The sequence below is a fragment of the Oncorhynchus kisutch genome, linkage group LG9 (assembly GCF_002021735.2).
Source record: "Oncorhynchus kisutch isolate 150728-3 linkage group LG9, Okis_V2, whole genome shotgun sequence".
In the NCBI taxonomy this organism is placed as follows: domain Eukaryota; kingdom Metazoa; phylum Chordata; class Actinopteri; order Salmoniformes; family Salmonidae; genus Oncorhynchus; species Oncorhynchus kisutch.
In genome coordinates this window covers 14,250,659-14,275,035 of record NC_034182.2, presented here as the reverse complement: position 1 = coordinate 14,275,035, position 24,377 = coordinate 14,250,659, and the positions used below count along the sequence as shown (strand labels likewise).

At 41.3% G+C, this 24,377-nt stretch overlaps 1 protein-coding gene across 1 annotated transcript in view; it reads right to left on the bottom strand.

Annotated features, from left to right (window-relative positions):
* The window catches only part of LOC109896400 (ras-related and estrogen-regulated growth inhibitor), a 57,461-nt gene extending 33,316 nt beyond the window's left edge, over positions 1 to 24,145 (bottom strand). Inside the window, exons 1-2 of the mRNA XM_020490654.2 lie at positions 23,806 to 24,145; positions 19,478 to 19,651 (exon numbers count right to left, since the gene is read on the bottom strand). Of these exons, the coding sequence (XP_020346243.1) occupies positions 19,478 to 19,538 (61 nt within the window). The 5' untranslated portion in view covers positions 19,539 to 19,651; positions 23,806 to 24,145. The remainder of the gene's footprint in view (positions 1 to 19,477; positions 19,652 to 23,805) is intronic.
* Between the last annotated feature and the right edge of the window lie 232 nt (positions 24,146 to 24,377).

Genomic DNA, 24,377 nt, shown 5'->3' with positions numbered 1-24,377 from the left:
CGTGAGGAACCTGACGCTAAACAAGTAGCTATATAATTGATATATTACAATGCAATGTCTCACGTTATTAATGGATGGCCATAAAAACCAATAGCCTGCTAATTATATCTTGCCCTAGCCTGCAAAGTACAGTGTATTCGGAAACTATTCAGACCCCTTGACTTTATCCACATTTTGTTACGTTACAGCCTTATTCTAAAAGGTTTTACATTATTTTTTCCCCTTATCAATCTACACACAATACCCCATAATGATAAAGTGAAAACAGGTTCTGAAATGTTGCAAATTTATTTAAACAATTTTTTAAACAGAAATACCTTATTTACATAAGTATTCAGACCTTTTGCTATAAGACTCGAAATTCAGCTCAGCTGCATCCTGTTTCCATTGTTCATCCTTGAGACGTTTCTACAACTTGATTGGAGTCCACCTGAGGTAAATTAATTTGATTGAACATGATTTGAAAAGGCACGCACCTGTCTATATAAAAGGTCCCACAGTTGACGGTGCATGTCAGAGCAAAAACCATGATGTCGAAGGAATTGTCCGTAGACCTTCTTGACAGGATCGTGTCGAGGCACAGATCTGGGAAAAGGTACAAAACATTTCTGCAGCATTGAAGGTCCTCAAGAACACAGTGACCTCCATAATTCTTAAATGGAAGATGTTTGGAACCACCAAGACTCTACACCTAGAGCTGGCTGCCCAGCCACACTGAGCAATCGGGGGAGAAGAGCCTTGGTCAGGGAGGTGACCAAGAACCCGATGATCACTCTGACAGAGCTCCAGAGTTCCTTTGTGGAGATGGGAGAACATTCCAGTAGGACAACCATCTCTGGTAGTGGCCAGACGGAAGCCACTCCTCAGTAAAAGGCACATGACAGCCCGCTTGGGCACCTAAAGGACTCTCAGACCATGAGAAACAAGATTCTCTGGTCTGATGAAACCAAGATTGAACTCTTTGACCTGAATGACAAGTGGCATGTATGGAGGAAACCTGGCACCATTCCTACGGTGAAGCATGGTGGTGGCATCATCATGCTGTGGGATGTTTTTCAGAGGCAGGGACTGGTAGACTAGTCAAGATCGAGGGAACAATGAACGGATCAAACTACAAAGAGATCCTTGATGAAAACCTGCTCCAGAGCAGTCAGGACCTTAGACTGGGGCGAAAGTTCACCTTCCAACAGGACAATGATCCTAAGCACACAGCCAAGACAACACAGGAGTGGCTTTGGGACAAGTCTCTGAATGTCCTTATGTGGCTCAGGCAGAGCCCGGACTTGAACCGATCGAACATCTCTGGAGAGACCTGTAAATAGCAGCAACGCTCCCCATCCAACCTGACAGAGGTTAAGAGGATCCACAGAGAAGAATGGGAGAAACTCCCTAAATACAGGTGTGCCAAGCTTGTAGCATCATACCAAAGAAGACAAGGCTGTAATCGCTGCCAAAGGTGCTTCAACAAAGTACTGAGTAAAGAGTCTGAATACTTATGTAAATGTCATAATTCAATATCTTTATTTGCACAAATGTCTAAAAACCTGTTTTTGCTTTGTCATTATGGGTTATTGTGTGTCGATTGATGAGGGAAAAAAACAATAAGCAATTTAAGAATAAGGCTGCAATGTAACAAAATGTGGAAAAAGTCAAGGGGTCTGAATACTTTCCAAATGCACTGTATGTCTAGCCTTACAGCATATAACCTGAATATTAAGCCCTGGAAAACAGACTACTGTAGAATATTTACTCCCTGTTGTGTCTACACTTCAAATCACTCTGGTTGTAGATCAACAGAACAGGAGTGGTGTGAGTGGGTCAGAATACCAGCACCTTCTATGAAAATGTTTTTACCATTCTAAAAGCTAATGTAGCTTATCTGTCTGAACTCAAGTTACTGGTATAGTCAATCAATGTGTCACATTTGTAGGACTACTGTAAATCTCAGTCCTTTAGCAAAAACACTCATTGAGATTAGAATAGACATTACATTACTTAGTACACTCGGTGTACATTACTTTGTACACTCGGTGTATGATCTGTGTAGGGTTTAGGGTATTTTCCAAGTGAGATAAAGACAACATGATCAAATGATGAAGCGATAGTGAGACAAAGATATAATTATACATAAATAATGAACTAATTTGCTTGATTTGTCAGGGTTCTGGAAAACACGCAATTTAATAAACAGACAAGCGTGCCAATACCCAGTGCGTTCCATGGGTAAATTCACACATTTCCCATAACCACCCTCTGACCTCTTTTAGTCTCTAAATCTAAATACCTAGATAACATGCTGTATGCATAAGTCGCATAAACACATTACATGGATCAGAATTCAACTGTTTTCTGTAGCCGTGCCAACACATACTGGGTACATATCACTGAAAACCTTGCATGAACCTGGCTCGCCTCTTGGTTTTAGAAGTTTGCCCGAAACATTCTAACCACGTCTTTTTGAGAGACACTTGTATGCCTCTCCAAGGATCTTATCTCAGGAATGAAAATGCCAGCAACGATTGTTAATTAGGGCACTTGTGCAGTGGAATAATGGCCATGATGAATCACATCTTATGCCCACAGGACCACTGTGCCATCAATATAATGAGGGTATTCCAACAGCATGCCAACCGGTCTACACTTTCTTGAAGGTTCTTTCACAGGGCTGTTCAGTGCATACCAAAGAGCTATGGGTAGGGCTGTGGCGGTCATTACATTTTGTCCGCCAGTGATTGTCAAGTAAACAACTGCCGGTCTAATGGTAATTGACCGTTAATTAATATCAACACATTTAGCATCACCTGGCTTCCACGCATAGGCTACAAGCCACTGATGCAGACCATAGGAACATCTACATTTTAATAAATCCATTTAATATAGCCTACACCATCACAAATCCATTATTTAGTTTAGACAGGTTTAAAGAAACATGATATAAAGAAAATGTAGTCTATTTTAGAAGAACAAAATAGCATACTCTGAGTTGTCCCTGATCTGGCTATGCCATATTGATGTGGGATAGTTCACTTAGCAGACAAGATTTGCTTAGAATTCAGAGGCATTATTTTATACAATTGAACTAATCTGAATACAATAAAGGATATTTTCTCCAAATGGTTTCCGAGGGAGCGCACACATACAGCTATTCTGTGTTGAGCGGTTAAAACTCCTTTGGGATCGGTGTCCCTTCCTACGGGACAGTTGAGCTAACGTGATTAGCATGAGGTTGTAAGTAACAAGCACATTTCCCAGGACATTGACATATCTGATTTTGACAGAAAGCTTAAATTCTTGTTAATCTAACTGCACTGTCCAATTTACAGTAGTTATTACAGTGAAAGAATATCATGCCATTGTTTGAAGAGTGCACAATTTTGAACATGAAAAGTTATTAATCAACAAGTTAGGCACATTTGGGCAGTCTTGATACAAAATATGGAACAAATGCAATGGTTCATTGGATCAGTCTAAAACTTTGCGCATACACTGCTGCCTAGTGGCCAAAATCTAAATTGCACCTGGGCTGGAATAATACATTATGGCCTTTCCCTTGCATTTCAAAGAAAATTACAAAATAACAGTTTTTTCCCCTTTGTGTTATATTCTCCTACATTCCTTTCACATTTCCAAAAACTTCAAAGTGTTTCCTTTCAAATAGAACCAAGAATATGTATATCCTGGCAGCATCCCCCTTGTGTGGCCGTAATGCCCTTGGGCTGAATAAAAACAATTATAATTCACTTATCCCGGCTGTCAATCGCCGTGCTCCGAAGCACCTCTCACTCACATGGCTTTCTAAGATATATCTCAAATCTTATTAGCCCATGCCCCTCACATCAGGTCCTTCTCACAGGCATCTCAGCTCTGAAGTAGGCTACAAGACAGACAACTGCGCGCATCCTTATCGAATTCCGAGGCACGTATTGAAGATGTTAAAAGGACTGTCCACATTTACTTTGTCAGCCAACAAGATGATTAGGCCTGACGAACAGCAAAAGTACTGGCCCATGTCAATCTACTATCCCCCATAGTACAATAGTTAACCTATTCCATTGGTCAACTTGTCCTGTGCGAGAAATAAATATTCCAAAACATACTCTGGGACAGTTGTGGGATGCAATAGACCCCAAATTAATACAACCACTCGTATCCAATTTTTTTCTCCCAAAGCAATGAGGCTGATGCAACAGTGACGAATGTTTAGCTTAAAATTTTGAGAAACTATTAGGCAATTTCTTCACACTATAAGCGCAGTAATGCACACACGACAGTAGGCTAAAGTGCAAATGTTCCAAAATGCAATCAATTAGAGGGAAAACACCATTCTCAAAAGTGACCGCCAATGCGACTATGCATGTAATGCTTTATTATAAAAAGGTGCATTTTTAATGGTGAAAATGATCTTCCCCAAACTTGAAACTCACATGCCGCCTATGTATGCCAGTAAGGCTCTACACCGGTTGTAAAGCAGATTAATGTGCTTCATTTTAAGAAGTTATTTGGCCACCTTAGTTGTGATACTGTAAGGGTTTGGTTCCTTTTCAATCATTGGCTTATTGGTGAAAAGTCAGACAGACAATATCTTCTTTAAATAAATCAATTCAACCTTTATTATTGCAATTGCAGAGATAAGTTGACAATGGAAAACACAGCACGTATGTTTCAGAGTAAGTTCTGCAAAATAAAACAGGTCAAAATTGCTTTAATATACTTGCAGTCAACCCCTAGTGATGTAACTGCCTACGTCAACACCTTCTACTCATGAGACCAAGCCCATGCATATACAGTTATACAAACTTGCAGGAAAAAACAATAGTCCAGTGTTTTCTAAGGGCTCAGCAGTAATTCTCCATTCACGAGTGACTTAGTGGTATGTCTGACTTGTCTCTTATCTATTTACTTCCCTGCCGGAGTCTGTGTCTATGTATCTCTTTTAGCCTTGAGGCACTTTCTCACAGACACCCAGTTTTGACCGCAATGGCTCACACATCTGCTCAGACCGTTTCTATAAGAGGCAGAGACTAGAAAAGAACTGTGGAACAGTATTAAACCTTATCATGCCTATATTGGTCATCTGTGGTCCAGGACCCTATAAATGTAGCGGGAGAGGGTTTTATAACCCTTCCCCTTTTATTAATACTACATAAGCATAATAAATTATTATAAAACATCCATCATTTTGTGCAGCCCCTATCATGACCCCAAGGTAACCCCCAGCAATACAAAGCGTATCAACATATTGGCCTATGGGCTAGGCTACATGAAGTGTGACTATGATTTGAAAAAGTAGCACAAAAAAAAGGAATGCGCTGTTTCTTGTGATAGCATAATACATCATTCACAAGTGATAGCATAATACATCATTCACAAGTGATAGCATAATACATCATTCACAAGTGATAGGCTGATGTCACCCATCAGACTGTTCTTAATTTAATCTGGTCTTTACATATACTAAATAATGTGTGTGAAATGAGTTTTGATTTAGAATGGACCATTATCATGCACCTGTTTCAGAACAGGGGCAGGAGAAAATACATGTCATATATGAAATTTGCTAAATATTAGGAAAGTTGAGAAATAAATATAGCAGGCTTAGCCTCTTTTTTTAATAGAGCACATCAAAACTCTTTTCTCACGCAATTACATAGCCTATAGAAATGTTGTGCAACGTGAGCTCATGGGAGCAGCAGCATCAGAGCTTGGAGAAGCCTAGTTACCGTGACTAAACGGTCATGTGGAATTTGACTGCGTTCATGACTCGTAACTGCCAGTGTGGCGGTAAGATGGTCACCGTAACAGCACTAGCAATGGAGGTGAATCGTAACTTTCACTGAAGTGAAATTTTCACTTCGATGCCCCATTTGACATCAATGCATGACTTAAGCAGAAGTTAGGATTTACCCTTCAAGTAGTACATCACAAATGACTTGAGATGGATCAGTGCATAGCCATTCTCTTTCATCCTGTTCAGAAACAATTCTACACGAACTGAATTCACAAATGACTGTCAATCGATGAGGTTATCGGTGTCCTTTAATAGTTAAATACAGGCATTGAGAAACACTAACATGCACATATTAGCTGCCTCAATTTTAATCCGGATTAGAGCTTCTGCTATCTGTTAATTGGCATTGGTTGTTCAGGGAGGATTATGAAAAGAAAAATGCCATTACGTTCAAGACTAGCCGTCTCGGGGAAGCTACTCGTGTAATAATCATTTTGAAGAGTTAGTCTTCTTCTGTTTGGTGGTTTTTGCCTTCCCTGATGACAGCAATTTGCTTGTTCTCAGTTAACTGAGCAGAGCTGGCATGTTTCTATCAGAGTAACTGGCTATAGACCATATGGCCATTCTATCTGGTGTATCCTCCAAAGAACTTTGGGTTTTAATGCGTGTGCATGTACTTGTCTTAGAAGGGCATGTCATAAAAACAAAGACCTGTGGGGGGGTCCTGTTCCCAGAATGTCATAAGAAAATAAGACTACAACAATAACACACTGACTGTGTGGTCTATAATATAACCACCTGAAATGTGGCGGATGTTCATCTTCGGGGCAGCAATACCTGCCAGTTTCTTTGTTTTCCAAAGGCCCAACTCCTCATCCTTGCCCTTTCGGTGTGAAATACTGTTTACATCTCTCTTTAACAAGACACTTACATTAAGCTGATTCATGGTCTTCTTGAGGCGTTGGGTTGGAAACCATAAACAGCAGTATTTCTAGGCTGAGAGGAGAAGAGGAGAGCAGCGGGCAGGAGACTTTATTATTGTTATCTTTTCTTCTCCGTCAGGCAGGGATGGAGGGAGCGGAGGGAGAGAGGCAGGATGTTCAGGGATCTAGCAGACTGGCCCATTTATGGGGCCACATTTCGCACTCAATAAACCTTGTTTCCACTTTATTTGGACTCCCAAATAAAAACACCACACTGCCGGAGCCACGCTGACATCTCACGGGTGTGTGTGTGTGTGTGTGTGTGTCAGTTTGTGTGCATGCCAGTGTGTGTGTGTGTGTTTGACAAATAGCATCTCCAGACTCCAGCATCTCTCCAGTGAGTCAATAAACCAAAGCCTGAGAAGTGCTGGAACAGACTATCCACACAGTCTGTCAATATACTCTGTTGCTTTATTAGACCTGGGTCTATGTGTGTCTAAGGAGATCAAGATCTCTCCAACCAATCAAAACCAAGTCTCACAAACACATTGTTCTCAAGCCAAGAAATGTCCCTTGCCATTCCCTGAACAAACCAATCAGGGTTAGACAATACTCTGCATCTTTATTAAACCCGAGTGTCTGTGTGTAAGATTTTTTTTTAACCAACCAAGTCTCACAAACATGTACACACACCGTCCTCCTCAAGCCAAGAAACGTCCCTTTCCCTGAACCAACCAATCTTTTGATTACGATGGTAAATGTTTTCTGCTGGCCAACAACCCAGTGATTGTGCATGTGTAACGTTTGCATGCAGTCACACTCCCGTTCCCTTACAGAAATAGAGCCCATTAATATAATCCGGTCTCCAGGAGACCAAGAAGGAAAGGGAGGTGATGCTGACTGTCTGAAAATCGATTGGAGACACAGGCAGAAGATGTACTGTGTACTCCAATGTAAGGAGATTCCTTTTGAGGAAGGGGAGGGGGGAGGGGGGGGACAGGTTTGCACTGAAGCCAGAATGTTTTTGTGCCAACTCATACTGCAATAACTAATAAAATACCTTTTACGTATAAAAAGAAAAGAATGGGCCTACGTCTTCACATGCTATTCTCCTGCACCCATATAGTCTGTGGGATGTGTGTAACTGTGTATGTTATCCTGACTATCATTGTCATAAACAACAGCAATATTTGTGAGCTCTGAAAGAGGTCTAACCTGATGTTATGCACCCCATCGAGAATCTGTGTTAGGAACAAGTTATTGGAGAGACCACAAAAATAATCATCCCCTTTCAAGTGTGCGAGTGTACCTCACATGCGACTCATAGTAAGACTTAGCAATGAACCTATTAAAATGTTTACCGTCATAAATATTATTTTGCAATATGGAAGAGACTATAGTTAAGTTACAGTACTAGGCAATCAAGAAATACTTCAATTGAATTCTAAATACAAGTGTATTTAATTACTTTGTAAATGAATGGATTCACATGCAAGGCATAAAACCTAAGTTACAAGACAATGCTGACATTAACAAAAGCATTCTAGGCATATAGAGCCTAAGGTTAACTTACAAGACAAAGCATGAACAAAGAGATGCCTAGGAAATGAGAATTGATCATACACCTTCCTCCATGGAATGGATACAAGGATAAGAGAGGACAAAATGCATTTAATTCAATTTATTACATCTGAAGTGGCGCAGCGGTCTAAGGCACTGCATCTCAGTGCTTGAGGCGTCAGTAGACACGACAGGTTAGAATCCAGGCTGTATCACAACAGGCTGTATCACAACCGGCCGTGATTGGATTTGGCCGGTGTGGGCCATCATTGTAAATAAGAATTTGTTCCTAACCGACTTGCCTAGTTAAATAAAAAGGTTCAATTATAAAGAAATTAAAAAAACAACAAAAAAAACAACAACCAATGAAAGGCTCAATCTCCAAATGGTGTCACAGCATTTAAAGGCTTGTATGACGGATAAGACCAATGTAAATAATTCCTGAGAGGAGAATAACATCCCTTTGCATAGTCATTTAAAGTTCACCCTGTACAGATGCAAGTAACCACAGAGATCATACATACATATAGATAGCTTCAGAGTCCTCTTTAGGGGACAAGATTAAGATAGTATTATTCTATAGTATCCATGTCTGGTATCATCACACATTCAATAGTCAATCCTCTGGCTACTGTAAAGGAGAGATACATTTTGGGCATTGTCCTTTTGTGTTTTCCTTGTGTTCCTGCACCATTTGCCATGCAGCTCCAGGTGACAGAGAGCACATAAATTAGGACAGAGCCTACAAGTGCGTCCGTGCATGCATGTGTGTGGGTCAGTGTGGGTTGTCAGAAGAGTAATGGGCTACTGCAGTTTCTACTCAAACCCTAAAATCCTTAATGCAAGTGTCAATTTGCAATTAATCTCCGGGTCTTAGCTTCCTGGAAACACTACAGTGGTTCTGTCAGGTTAACCAGGCTACCGATAAATTCTCAGAAAGCAATCACACCCACCTTCTCTCTGACTCAAACTCTCTCCTCATCCACTGATAACCCCGGACTTGCTGAATGCAAGTAAGCCTATATGGTTGAAAAACACAACATGCACAGTATATCTTCCACAGTATATCTTCCTACTTGCTAAGTTGGGTTCATAGCTGGGTATAATTGACATCGGATTCTGCAGAATTGTTCAGAAAATTAGAAAAAGCACTTAGCTTTAGCCAAGTGCCAATGTTTCATCATACTCATTTCACTCGGTGGTAACTTTCTCTTGTAATTGACGTTGGAGGCGGCTGTCACCAATTTTCAGCTGCCATTCGCTCTCTTTGGTCAAAGACGTCAGTCTCAGATTTGCAAAGGTTGAACCTTTGGGAACCATACCGATACGTTGGACCTCTTCTTTCAAGTTATTTTACTTTTAATTATTAACCCTCTTTGAAGGACATATCTTCTTATTGTAGCTTTTTTTGCTACATATACATACAGTTGAAGTCAGAAGTTAACATATACATTTAGCCAAATACATTTAAACTCAGTTTTTCACAATTCCTAACATTTAATCCTAGTAAATATTCCCCGTCTTAGGTCAGTTAGGATCACCACTTTATTTTAAGAATGTGAAATGTCAGAATAATAGTAGAGAGAATGATTTATTTCAGCTTTTATTTCTTTCATCACATTCCCAGTGGGTCAGAAGTGTACATACACTCAATTAGTATTTGGTAGCATTGCCTTTTAAATTGTTTAACTTGGGTCAAACGTTTCAGGTAGCCTTCCACAAGCTTCCCACAATAAGTTGGGTGAATTTTGGCCCATTCCTCCTGACAGAGCTGGTGTAACCGAGTCAGATTTATAGGCCTCCTCGCTCGCACACACTTTTTCAGTTCTGTCCACAAATTTCCTATAGGATTGGAGGTCAGAGCTTTGTGATGACCACTCCAATACCTTGACTTTGTTTTCCTTAAGCCATTTTGCCACAACTTTGGAAGTATGCTTGGGGTCATTGTCCATTTGGAAGACCCAGTTGCGACCAAGCTTTAACTTCCTGACTGATGTCTTGAGATGTTGCTTCAATATATCCACATAATTCTCCTCCCTCGTGATGCCATCTATTTTGTGAAGTGCACCAGTCAGTCCCTCCTGCAGCAAAGAACTCCCACAACATGATGCTGCCACACCCATGCTTCATGGTTGGGATGTGTTCTTCAGCTTGCAAGCCTCCCCCTTTCTCCTCCAAACATAACAATGGTCATTATTGCCAAACAGTTCTATTTTTGTTTCATCAGACCAGAGGACAAAAAAAAGTACGATCTTTGTCCCCATGTGCAGTTGCAAACCATAGTCTGGCTTTTTTATGGCGGTTTTGGAGCAGTGGCTTATCCCCTACTGAGCGGCCTTTCAGGTTATGTCAATGTAGGACTCGTTTTACTGTGGATATAGATACATTTGTACCCGTTTCCTCCAGCATCTTCACAAGGTTCTTTGCTGTTGTTCTGGGATTGATTTGAACTTTTCACACCAAAGTAGTTCATCTCTAGGAGACAGAACGCATCACCTTCCTGAGCAGTATGACGGCTGCGTGGTCTCATGGTGTTTATACTTGCGTACTATTGTTTGTACAGATGAACGTGGTACCTTCAGGCATTTGGAAATTGCTCCCAAGGATGAACCAGACATGTGGAGGTCTACAATTGTTTTTCTGAGGTCTTGGCTGATTTATTTTGATTTTCCCATGATGTCAAGCAAAGAGGCACTGAGTTTGAAGGTAGGCCTTGAAATATATCCACAGGTACACCTCCAATTGACTCAAACAATGACAATTAGCCTGTCAGAATCTTCTAAAGTCATGACAATTTTCTAGAATTTTCCAAGCTGTTTAAAGGCAGTCAACTTTGTAAGTAAACTTCTGACCCACTGGACTTGTGATACAGTGAATTATAAGTGAAATCTGTCTGTAAACAATTGTTGGATAAATTACTTGTTTCATGCACATAGTAGGTGCCTTAACCGACTTGCCAAAAGTATAGTTTGTTAACAAGAAATTTGTGGAGTGGTTGCAAAAGGAGTTTTAATAATGACTCCAACAAAAGTGTAAGTAAAAAGTGTCGAGTCAAGTGTGGTTTTGTACCAGTTCATAAACCATATTCCATGGAATTGGTACATCAAAAATCTCTTCCCATTTATTTTGTAACCTGTATGGCGCAGCTGTCAACATTTTTGTTCTATCTTTTCTGGAGGATAAAACTGAAATTGTAACCAGCTTGTTTAAGAAAATGGTAATACTTTAAACAAAATGTCATTTTCAATTAGTCGGAAATGATTAGTTGTAATCTGTATAAAAAGGCCATTTTTGAACAAAAGGAAGAGCCTTTCTTAATAATCTACCTGAGAACCATTTTGGGTTTGAATATAACTCATGTCTGAGTGAAGCTTTTAGTGAGAGCTTTAAAGCTTTAATATTTAATCATTTTAGCCCCCAATCTTATATTCATTATATAAATAGGCCAGTTGAATTTTGGCTTAACATTCCAAATAAAATGCTTTTTTTTCTTTCTCAAATGATTTAAAAAAATGAGTCATCATTAGTAAGTAAACTGTGATAGGACCAAAGACTTGTGATTTTTCCATAAATAGACAAGTATTTACCTCTCCATGGTTGCAGAATCTTATCTATTTTTGCAAATTTTCTAGTTCATTTATATTTTTTGAGATGTGAATAACATGTATGTCTACTTCACCATCCGGCCATTTTATTGGTAAACTACAAGGTAGTGTAAACACTATTTTTAACGATCCAATACGTAATATGGTACACTTGTCATAATTAGGTTTTAATCCAGAGAGGCTAGAAAAGTGATCAAGATCTTCAATGAGACTGTGCAGGGATCCAGATTGTGGACTTAAGAAAAAAACTAGAGTCATCGACATACATTGACACTTGTTTTTATCCCCAGGATGTCTAACCCCTTGATGTTCTTATTGGATCTAATTTTAATAGCTAGCATTTCAATGGCCATAATAAATAGATATGGAGACAACAGCCTTGTTTACCTCCTCTTAAAAGCACATTACTTTGAGAAGTAACCATTATTTACTATTTTACATCTAGGGTTGCTGTACATAACTTTAACCCATTGTATAAGAGATTCAACAAAATTAAAGTAATCCAGGCATTTAAATATAAATTCTAGTCGTACTTTATCAAACGCCTTTTCAAAATCTGCTATGAAGACCAGGCCTAGTATCTTCAATGTTTCATAATGTTCAATTGTTTCAAGTAATTGTTGTATATTATCTCCAATATATCGTCCATGTAAAAAAAACCTGTCTGATCAGGATGAACAATATCTGGTAAAACCTTTTTTATTCCATGTGCTATGCATTTCACCAGGATTTTCACATCATAACATTGAAGTGTTAGAGGCCTCCAGTTTTTTAAATGTACTGGATCTTTATACTTACCACCTGGGTCATGTTTTAGTAGTAATGAAATCAGAACTTCTTGTTGGGTACCTGAAAGTCTACCATTTGTATAAGAGTAAAACATGCTAATACTGGATCTTTGAGTACATCAAAAAAGGTCTGATATACTTCTACTGGTATACCGTCAAGCCCTGGTGTTTTTCCAGACTGAAAAGATTTTATTGCCTCAAAAAGATCCTCTTCTGTAAGTTGGCCTTCACACAGGTCTTTCTGTATATTTTAAACATTTTGCTTCCTCTCAAAATATAATTTGGTAAACTCTAAATTATTTTTGGTTTGATTCAAGAACAATTTTGTGAATTTTTCACCATTTTCCATCCAATTCGCTTTATTTATGTAATACATTACACTTGATCGTACCTCCGTTTTCTTTCAAGTGTAGATGGAGTCGAGGGAAATTGTTTCACAAACTGGTGCCTGATACATTCCAAAGCTGCTAGCCTAAACGTCTCCTCACTCCTTTTCCTCAGACTTTTATCAGTACAGTCTGTGCTGGAGAGTAGTACTTCTCTCTCATTTATTAGGAGTAATGTGTTGAAAGTCATGTGATTTTGAATATTTGTTTCTGTGAAAGTCATACATGATCAGAAGTGAAATTCTTACTTACAAGCCCTTAATTAACAATGCATTAAGAAAAGAAAAGAAACAAATAATTAAAGAGCAGCAGTAAAATAACAATAGCGAGGCTATATACAGGTGGTACCGGTACAGAGTCAATGTGCGGGGGCACAGGTTAGTCAAGGTAATATATACGTGGGTAGAGTTATTAAAGTGACTTATGCATAGATAAAGAGAGTAGCAGCAGTGTAAAAGAGGGGGGGATGCATATAGTCTAGGTAGCCATTTGATTTGATGTTCAGGAATTTTATGGCTTGGGGGTAGAAGCTGTTTAGAAGCCTCTTGGACCTAGACTTGGCGCTCCGGCACCGCTTGCCGTGCGGTAGCAAAGAGAACAGTCTATGACTAGGGTGGCTGGAGTCTGACAATTTTTAGGACCTTCGTTTGACACCACCTGGTATAGAGGTCCTGGATGGCAGGAAGCTTGGCCCCAGTGATGTACTGGGCATATGGCCCCAATGACTGCATGATCACACAGTCTTCAGCTGATGCTCTCATGCATGTTTCAGTGTTACTTGCCTCGAAGCGAGCATAGAAGTAATTTAGCTTGTCTAGTAGGCTCGTGTCACTGGGCAGCTCTCGGCTGTGCTTCCCTTTGTACTCTGTAATAGTTTGCAAGCCCTGCCACATCAGACGAGTGTCAGAGCTAGTGTAGTACGATGCTATCTTAGTCCTGTATTGACGCTTTGCCTGTTTGATGGTTCGTCGGACGGCATAGCAGGATTTCTTATAAGCTTCCGGGTTATTTAATATTACATTTTTTTAACCAAGCAGGCTAGTTGAGGACAAGTTCTCATTTACAACTGCGACCTGGCCAAGATTAAGCAAAGCAGTGCAACAAACAGAGTTACACATGGAATAAACAAACATACAGTCAATAATACAATAGAAAAGGTACATATATACAGTGTGCGCAAATGAGGTAGGATAATGGAGGCAAGGCAATAAATAGGCCATAGTGGCAAAATAATTACAATATAGCAATTACACACTGGAGTGATAGATGTGCAGAAGATGAGTGTACAAGTAGAGATACTAGAGTGCAAATGAGCAAAATAGATAAAATAGATAACAGTATGGGGATAAGGTAGTTGAACAGGCTAATTATAGATGGGCTATGTACAGGTGCAGTGATTATGAGCTGCTCTCACAGCTGGTGCTTAAAGCTAGTGAGGGAGATAGGAGTCTCCAGCTTCAGTGATTTTTGCAGTTCGTTCCAGTCATTGGTAGCAGAGAACTGGAAGGAAAGGTGGCCGAAGGAGGTATTGGCTTTGGGGGTGACCAGTGAAATATACCTGCTGGAGCGCGTGCTACGGGTGGGTGCTGCTATGGTGACCAGTGAGCTGAGATAAGGCGGTGCTTTAGCCAGTGGGTTTGGCGACGAATATGAAGCAAGGGCCAGCCAACGAGAGCATACAGGTCGCAATCGGGGGTAGTATATGGGGCTTTGGTGACAAAACGGATGGCACTGTGAGAGACTGCATCCAATTTGTTGAGTAGAGTGTTGGAGGCTATTTTGTAAATGTCATCGCCGAAGTCAGAACCATCCTGAGTAGTGATGCTGGGCATGCGGGCGGGCAGGTGTGGGCAGCGAGCGGTTGAAGAGCATGCATTTAGTTTTACTTACATTTAAGAGCAGTTGGAGGCCACGGAAGGAGAGTTGTATGGCATTGAAGCTCGTCTGGAGGTTAGTTAACACAGTGTCCAAAGAAGGGCCAGAAGTATACATAATGGTGTCGTCTGCGTAGAGGTGGATCGGAGAGTCACCAGCAGCAAGAGCAACATCATTGATGTATACAGAGAAAAGAGTCCCGCTCCTTGAAAGTGGCAGCTCTACCCCTTAGCTCAGTGCGGATGTTGCCTGTAATCCATGGCTTCTGGTTGGGGTATGCAAGTACAGTCACTGTTGGGACAACGTCATTGATTCACTTATTGATAAATCCAGTGACTGATGTGGTGTACTCCTCAATGCCATCGGAGTAATCCAGGAACATATTCCAGTCTGTGCAAGCAAAACAGTCCTGTAGCTTAGCATCTGCTTCATCTGACCACTTTTTTATTTATCTAGTCACTGGTGCTTCCTGTTTTAATTTTTGCTTGTAAGCAGGAATCTGGAGGATAGAATTATGGTCAGATTTGCCAAATGGAGGGATGGCTTCGTAAACGTCTCTGTGTGTGGAGTAAATGTGTCTAGAATTTTTTGCCTCCTCTGCTTGCACATTTAACATGCTGGTAGAAATGAGGTAAAACGGATTTAAGTATCCCTGCATTAAAGTCCCCGGCTACTAGGAGCGCTGCCTCTGGATGAGCATTTTCCTTTTTACGTATGGCCTTATACAGCTTTTTGAGTCCGGTATTAGTGCCAGCATCAGTCTGTGTTGGTATGTAGACAGCTATGAAAAATACAAATAAAAACTCTCGGTAAATAGTGTGGTCTACAGCTTATCATGAGATACCTCAGGCGAGCAAAACTTTGACTTCCTTAGATATCGTGCACCAGCTGTTGTTTACAAATATACATAGACCGCCACCCCTGGTCTTACTAGAGGCTACTGTTCTATCCTGCCGATACAGTGTATAACCCGCCAGCTGTATGTTATTTATGTCGTCGTTCAGCTACGACTTATTGAAACATAAGATTACAGTTAAAGCCCTGTTGGTAGGATATACGTGCTTTTAGTTCGTCCAATTTATTATCCAGCGATTGTACATTGGCCAATAGTACAGATGGCAAAGGCAGATTAGCCACTCGTCGGCGGAGCCTCACAAGGCACTCCAATCTCTTTCCGAGGTACCTCTTCAGTCTTTTTCTCCTGCGAATGACGGGGATGAGGGCCTGTTCGGGTGTCTGGAGTAAATCCCTCTCGTCCGACTCATTAAAAGAGAAATTCTTCATCCAGTTCAAGGTGAGTAATCGCTGTTCTGATTTCCAGAAGCTCTTTTTGGTCATAAGAGATGGTAGCAGCAACAAAATAAGTTACAGAAAACGCACAAAAAAAACCAATATAGCACAGTTTGTTTAGAGCCCATAAAACCGCAGCCATTCCCTCCCGCGCCATCTGAGACGATAAGACACATTTGAATGAATTACAACTTCTTTCTTTTGAATGTAAACATGTGCATCATTGCATCTACTTTGCTGAAGAACAAAAGTGGTTGCACAGTTGTCTATTCAAAAAGTGCACTGTGAACCATTGTACATGGGCCTTGAATTATTAAATAATATCAAAAGTAATTTTGTCACATACACATGGTTAGCAGATGTTATTGCAAGTGTAGTGAAATGCTTGTACTTCTAGATGGAATAAGAATATGTACATAAATATACGGATGAGCAATGACCGAGAGGCATAGGCAAGATGGTATAAAATACAGTATATACATATGGGATGAGTAATGCAAGATATGAAAACATCATTATTAAAGTGGCATTAATAAAGTGACTAGTTATTCATTTGTTATAGTGGCCAATGATTTCAAGTCTGTATGTAGGCAGCACACTCTCTGTGTTAGTGATGGCATGTTTTCTGGAGAACAAAGGAGAGTTGAACAAAAATAATCTGAATGCTCAGAAAGTCACTGTGGGCAATATTCATGTATAAGCCACTCTGGGCCTTTCCCTTGTATCAACGAGATAAATTGTACTGTCTCCTGCCAGTGAGAGAGACAGAGACAGAGACAGACAGAGAGAGAGAGACAGAGAGACAGAGAGAGAGAGAGAGAGAGAAAGCTTTGAACTTTGGCACAAATGATGTGAGAACAACGCTGAGACACTGGTACAGGTGTTCACTGGTGAGGTATTTGTTTTAAGAAAGGTCATTGTGGAGAAGACTGATTTACAGCTGTATGTGGAGCTAAACATGGTCAGGATGTGTAGTACAAGTTTTTTGAGAACAAGGACATCAACTGCAGGCACAGTCTTTCCCCAGAAAGTGACAGGGTCCCAATCACAAGCCTGCTCCTTCAAAGACACATTTTCTTGCAACTCAATCAACTCCATTTTGGGGTTCTGGATGAGCAGCAGTAGCTCTCTTCCAACAGTGAAATCATCAAAGCAAGCCTTGAAGTTATCCATTAGCTTCTGGATGAAATCAACATGGTTGGGAACATCTTAGTCTCCCTGCATTTGCACCAGAAGATTGAGGAAGTGGACCAGTTCTCCCTGGAGAACATTCTGGAAAAGCTCAAATTTCCTCTGGAAAGCCCGGACAGCTGTTATATCACACACTGTTGTCCCGTCCCTGCAGCGTAACATTGTTACGGTGTGATGTAATGTCTGTCAAAAATGCAACTGATCAGCAGTCCCCGTCACAGTCTTCTCATCTTCCAAAAACTCAGACAACAGAGTTGCCTTCTCACTCTTTTGGTCTAATAAGAAAGCTTTCATTTCCTCCCGAATGGCCCAAAAGCATTCCAAAACCCTGCCTTTGCTGAGCAATATGATACTGTGCAATAGTAAGTAATAAAAATGGCATTGGTCTCTGTCAGAAAGCCTCGTAGCAGGCGGTGTTATAGGGATGATGTTGCTCTCAAAAAGTTCATCATCGTTGTCATGACCTTAGAATACTCTTTTCCCAGACTGGCACACAGGACAGATTGATGGGTGATGCAATGGTATGTCGTCAGGTTTAGGGTGGTCCTCTTTCAAAACGTGCAACCAGCCACCCCTCTCTTTTCCTATCAAGGCTGGAGCGCCATCTGTTGTGATGGGAGACCACGGATTTCAGATCTATCCCCCCTTTTTGTCAGCACCCCTTTGAAGGTCTCATGGGTATCCTCTCCCCGCACGGGTGCTTCTAGATTTGTTAATCCCAACAATTCCTTCTTTGCTTCATTATACAAATCTGACAAACCCCAGAAGCTGGGCATCATCAATGTTATCTGTTGAGTCATCCACAGCTAATGAAATGCATGGTGCATTCTGAATAGCCTCATCAAGTTGTAAAGTCAAATCTTCAGCTAATATTACAGTTCACATTGCTGTGGAATCTGACAGTGGGATCTGATCTTTCCCTAAGCTAATTATTTTGTTACCTTCAAGCAAGGTGTCTGCAACTTCACACATTATTATTTTACCATCAGAAAAAGTTTTTTCGTGTTTTCCCAAAAACCCAGGCTATCCTCAGTGAATACTCCATTGCATGTTGTTGGGCTGTCAGGGAATCGACATGGACTTTGGTGGACCTCTCATATTGGGATTTGAGTTGGTTAATCTTGTTTGTTCTCACCTCCGTGTTTAGGAGATACATCAGCTCGATATTACTATTGTCATAACATTGGCACTTTTCACAAGGGCTACAGACTCACTGCATATTAGGCACATTGGTTGTGGGAAGAATTACATTTTGTTTTTTAAAGCCATCTAAAAAATAATTGACTTTTATAGAACTAAATTATGTTTCGGTCCGTATTGACCCTTAACTGGGTCTGGAACCGGACCACGGTCCGCCAGTTGAGTTTGGCTGTCACAGGAGGGTAATGTGTGTGAAGTCTTGCAATATACAGGGCTGGGCTGTAAAACATACCTCCCTTTTATAGGAGCGATAATCCTTATTCCACATGACCTATTAGTGGTTAATAATACATGTTCATTGCAAAACAACCTGCTGTACAGTACTTACGGTTCTATACGGGTTTTCATGGAATCATTTGGCATCTTTCCGCAGTTTCCAAAACAGTCCCTTATTTGACCTTCACATACATCTGTGTTACATAATGGCCTTCTTAAACATGGATAACATTCAAATAAATATCTTCCAACACCATCGAGAGCAATCTGTCTTCAATTGTGCCGTGCAAGAGACATATGCTCTTCATTATCTTGTTAGCTACTGCAGATATCATAATAAACAGCATACTAAATATGGTGACCCCTGTTTGACATGTGCATTAGGATATACAGGAGAGTTTTGCCAGTTTGTGTTGAACTGATTCAGAATGTGTTGAATTGGCTTGGGTAAAGTAAGGCACTTCAGACCAGAACAACAATCAGCGGTTGATTTAGTAGATAGTTTATTGTGTAATCATCACTGAAACGTGGGAACTAAAACAAATACTGCTCTTCTAACAAAAATAAGCCCACAAGCCATATCTCATGGACTCACTCCAATAGATTAACAAATAAAAAGACACAAACATGGAAAGACACAAACATGGAAAGACACAAACATGGATAGACACAAACATGGATAGACAGACAGACAGTCAGTCAGTGGTCCTCCTACCTGATTTACCCACTCCTGCTCTACCGAAAACGGCCAGCTTCATCTCGGGACTCTTCGCCATGGCAGCAGGTAGCGACCGGAACCAGAACGGACCAATCACAGAGCCGATAGATCACACAGCGTGTTCCGGGTTCAGCCACCCATCCTCAGTTCCAGACACGGGAGCTGGGATGTCTGGGAAAGCAAACCATCAAATACGGGATTAAGGCTTTAATATGAAACAGCTTGTCACAAATGAACTTAGATGTATTTCCTGCTGGGATCTGAGGCAATGTGAAATGACAGGCGAGAAGCCTTTGATATACAATTTCCAAGGCAGTGAGTCGTAAAAATGGAAAAGGCACGCGATTCGAGGTCATCTGGTTTATGTGGGATGAGGTCTGGATCTGAGAAAAATATTTTATGTCTAATGCATTAAAGAAATATAGAATATGTGTAAGTGTTGTGTTCTCTATAGCTTTCTTTGTATTGAGAACCCAGGTGTAATTTATTTTGAGGCTGTGAAATGGCTGTCAATGGTGTGCTAATTAAAATACCCACAATGTGCTGGAAGCCATTTTGGTTCAAGGGAACAGGTGGCTGCAGGTATTTCTGGTTATCCTCATTCTGATAGTCTTTTATTATATGAACGAGCTCCATATCACTGGGGAGGGTGAGGCAAAGTGAATCTCTCCGAGAAGCTGTGGATATGTCAGGGTACTGTGGCTCCTGTTTATCAATGGCTTAGCCCTGACACACACAGACACACACATGCTCACACCTACTGAAGTGATGGATGAGGCCCATCTGCAGAAGCGTTACCGCGGGCAACAGCATCACCACTGATATGAGTCACATACTCCTTTTTTTTTTGCGTGGAAGGCTGTTAGCAGCTGCATTAGTATTGGAGCTGGTGTGGGAGGGAGAGCATATGTGGGAGGGCAGTCTTCTGAATTATTCATTCAGAAATTAAGCAAATGGTTCCGTGCTCTAAATTAGCAGTCAATTCTGCACTAATCTCTTTAGCTAGAAACCAGCAGAGCTGTGTTGCTGCTGGCGCTGAAGAAAACCGACAGAAATAAACTCTAAACATCACACACAGTGCATTGCTTCACCTTTTGACGGGGAATGACAGGAAATGAATGCACACTAGAGAAATAAAACACTTTAATTATCACAGTGCAAACGTATGTCTAAGTCCTGGGCTGGCAGCCCCAATGATGTTCTAGCACTATGTCTCTCACCCCCCCCCCCCCCCCCCCCCACTCATTTAGAAAATGGTTGCTGCTCAGTACACCATATATACAGAGTGAAATTGTCTGCGTTGCAAATGGCACCCTATTCCATACATAGAGAACCACTTTTGACTACAGTGTATGGGCCCTGTACACTATATATGGAATGCAGTTCAATTTGAGACACAGCCATTGTTTATTTGACACCAGGTTGGCTGAGATCAAGAAGTGCGCTGAATCACCTCCCATTAGCCAATCGCAATCTCTCTCAGATCCTGGCACGGGTGCCATCGACAGCCATCCCTCAATACCACTCACTCCCTCACTGACTTGTTGTGTACAGTCACACAGCACTCTCCTAGCCTTCCCTCTCAAATTGAGCCCTTATATGGTATGATTGTGCACCATCTGTGCCCTGTCCTAGCCTGCCGAAGGTGCTCGAGTGGCAAACGAGTGTCTCAGTCAACATCGCTGAGGTCATCCTCTCCATCCCTCCCATCATCTATCCCTCCATTTCCCCATCCAGACCCAATAAACAGAGAGCCAGGAGACCTCTGTCTGAGGCCACACCACCACTCTGGGTTTATACAGCTCTATGCTGCTGCACTAGGGGCTGCAGTGCCAAGCCCTGTCTCTCTCTCTCCGGAGCTGTGTGAGAAATGAGCATCATCTATCTCACAACTTTCTCTCTCCTGCCAAGGGAAGCTGAAGGTTCTAGACGGGAACATCCCGGTCTATCCGTTTGGCGCCAACGTCGGTCTCAGTTTGGGGACACACGTATTGCAACGTAACAACAACATTTAAACAACATTCCCCATCTGTGAGGATAGCATCTTCTGAGCACCCACCCACCTTGGTCAAATAGACCCGAGGAGAAGGGGAGGAGGAATCCATCACTTAAGTCCCTCGCCCTGCTAACGTCAGTGTCACTTCCCTGGCCATTGGCCATTTATTGGCTCAACTTCGTGTACCACAGGTTCCCCCACGGCCCACACTATCCTATCTGTAATCCAATGACGTCTCTTAAAGAGGAGGCCAGATGAATAGCCTCAATAAGGCCTGTGATGGATTGCGTTAAGTGGCTGCTAAGTGGTCAGGTGGGAAAAGAGGCCGGGGGAGACTTGGTGACAAATTGAACACATCTGGAGTTTAAAAAGAATAACGAATCCTGCCGTAAAGAGCCTTGGGCGATAGTGAGATCTGAGCATACTGTATGGTGGTGTGTGTGAGAGAACGATACGGAGAAGAGAGAGCTGGGAGTGGAGGGAAGATATGGGCGATAGGTGCATTGCCTCTCTATAAAATTGTGTTCTACACTACCTTAAGATCCATCGCTTAAGAAAATACCATCAAAGTCTGTTATAAGCAAGGGTGAGGAAAATTAAATGTGCTGGCATTTCACCTGAGGGCTGTACACTCGAGACCTTGTCTAAATATTCAAAATAAGCACACTTATTTTTCTTTCTTTCCACACCAAAGCCAGAGCTCTGTGCCCATGCCATTTAACGTTGAGTCAGCAGTGAATGTGGTGTGTGTCGTAGTTACTTCAGTAGACAGATTACAGGCTGAATGCTTCCAAACCCTGGGTGGAGACCTGAGTGAGTGCTTTGAGCATAGTGCACCACACGCTAAAGAAAGACCTCCAAAAACCACAGCTTTTCCAAAGGGACACTAAAAACCTGTCTGATGTGCGCACTGTTCATAAACGCACTGTTCATAAACGCACTGTTCATAAACGCACTGTTCATAAACGCACTGTTCATAAACGCACTGTTTATCAGAGTCAATGTGGCAAATGACATTAGCAAAGATGTAATTCGATGTTCAATTTCTGTTGAAGTTGTTGAAAAGGTTAAACGCTAATTGTATGTATTTCAGTAGGCTGCACCCTGCCTGAATAATATAACATTCCAATTTTTCCAGATGGTAAGCTGAAGGACACATCATGGGATACACATTGAAACATCTCACAATGTAAAATGCCATTATTTCATTCTGTCACATTGAGCAGTAGCTGCCTCTTGGCAGTCCTCCCGCCAAACCTGTGTTGAACTCGGCTCTGAGAGAGTGTGTGTGTGTGTGTTCTGAGAAGATCAGATCTGTTACACAACACTCCACACAGCCAGCTCAAGTCTTAGATGACATGAATGTGAAATGAGCAGCAATGTGATAATTCTCACTGCTTGGCTTGCACAGGGACTGGGGGTAACTGACATATTAGACCATCTTGTACATTAAAGCCAGAGAATGTAACATTTCTAGTTGTTTCAATTAATGATATACCCATTTTTTTTATGACTATAAATACCTTATTGGGCTTACTACAACTGTATTGCCTTACCAAAACAAAGTTCGTCATTGTTTGTTTTTATAGTATGAAAAACTATGTATAGCTTCATTTAATGTTGCTCTCGTGAAATGTCTTTCCTTGACCATTTTAATAGACCTACAGATATAATATAAATACAGTTGTATTTGCATGTGATAATACAATGGGATGCATTTGTTCAAATGTCTATCGCCCTTTCATTAGTATAAAGATGTGTTATGTCACATACACCAGATCGGTGCAGTGAAATGTGTTTAACAGGGTCAGCCATAGTAGTATGGCGCCCCTAGATCAAATTTAGGGTCAAGTGCCTTGCCCAACGGGCACAGCGACAGATTTTTCACTTTGTCGGCTCGGGTATTCGAACCAGCTACCTTTCGGGTGGGCTACAAGCCCAACATACTAACCACTAGGCTGCCGCATGTGTCAGAGTGTGCTTTAATGATTTGTTCCTGTTCAATATGAAAACGTAGAAAATATATCATAGTTGTTGGCAACAGGTAGGTAGGAGATGTGTCACATCATTAGTCTACAGTTGACATTGACATGCTATTGACGTGGAACCAACGCGTATGTGGAAATAGAAAGGGAGACTGCATAATAACTTTAGAAAAATAATGAGAAATACATGTGAAATAAAATAAAACTAAGCTGACTAACTAAGTCGTTTTTACAGTTGTAGCCCTATGAACAACCAGGTGACTTCAGTTAGGTTACTTTTGGACACCAATGTCATTCCATACAGAAACAAGAAATCTTCATCTCATAATAAAAGGTTGACTCACCAAACGGTTGGTCAATGTAAAACAATCCTTGTTCTGAAAGCAGCTGCGATGGAGGAACAAAAGTTAATCAATGTTTCTACAGCTTGTAACAAGGAGAGGCGATATCTTGACTCGAATCCAACAGATTCGGACCCAGCGTTCCGAAGAGAATCCCGCAACTTCGGACCTAGGGTTCCGAAGAGAGGAGCGCAAGGTGGACACCGCTACTTGTCCTCTGATCAAACCAGTCTGAACGGTGGTCAACCACAAGCACTGTCAAGGTATCTCCAAACGAGGGTCAGCTGCAAGACACGGAGTGGCGCTGCTGAACTTGAGCTTTTGATAACACATTGGCGTGCTGCATACCGTTGCATCTGTTCCAGACGGAAGCGGAGGACACCTAGGGCCCTCTACCGTCAGTAAAATGAAATAAAACCGTGGGCTACACTCAAAGGTGAACAAATGGGAAAGTGCAAGAGCATATAGCCTCTCTCTCGCTCTCTGTAGCCTAACTTTGCAGCAGGTCTATATGGTTATGTGCACACTATTTGGACGAGGTTGATCTTACTGAGGTTGGATGTATTTGAACATTT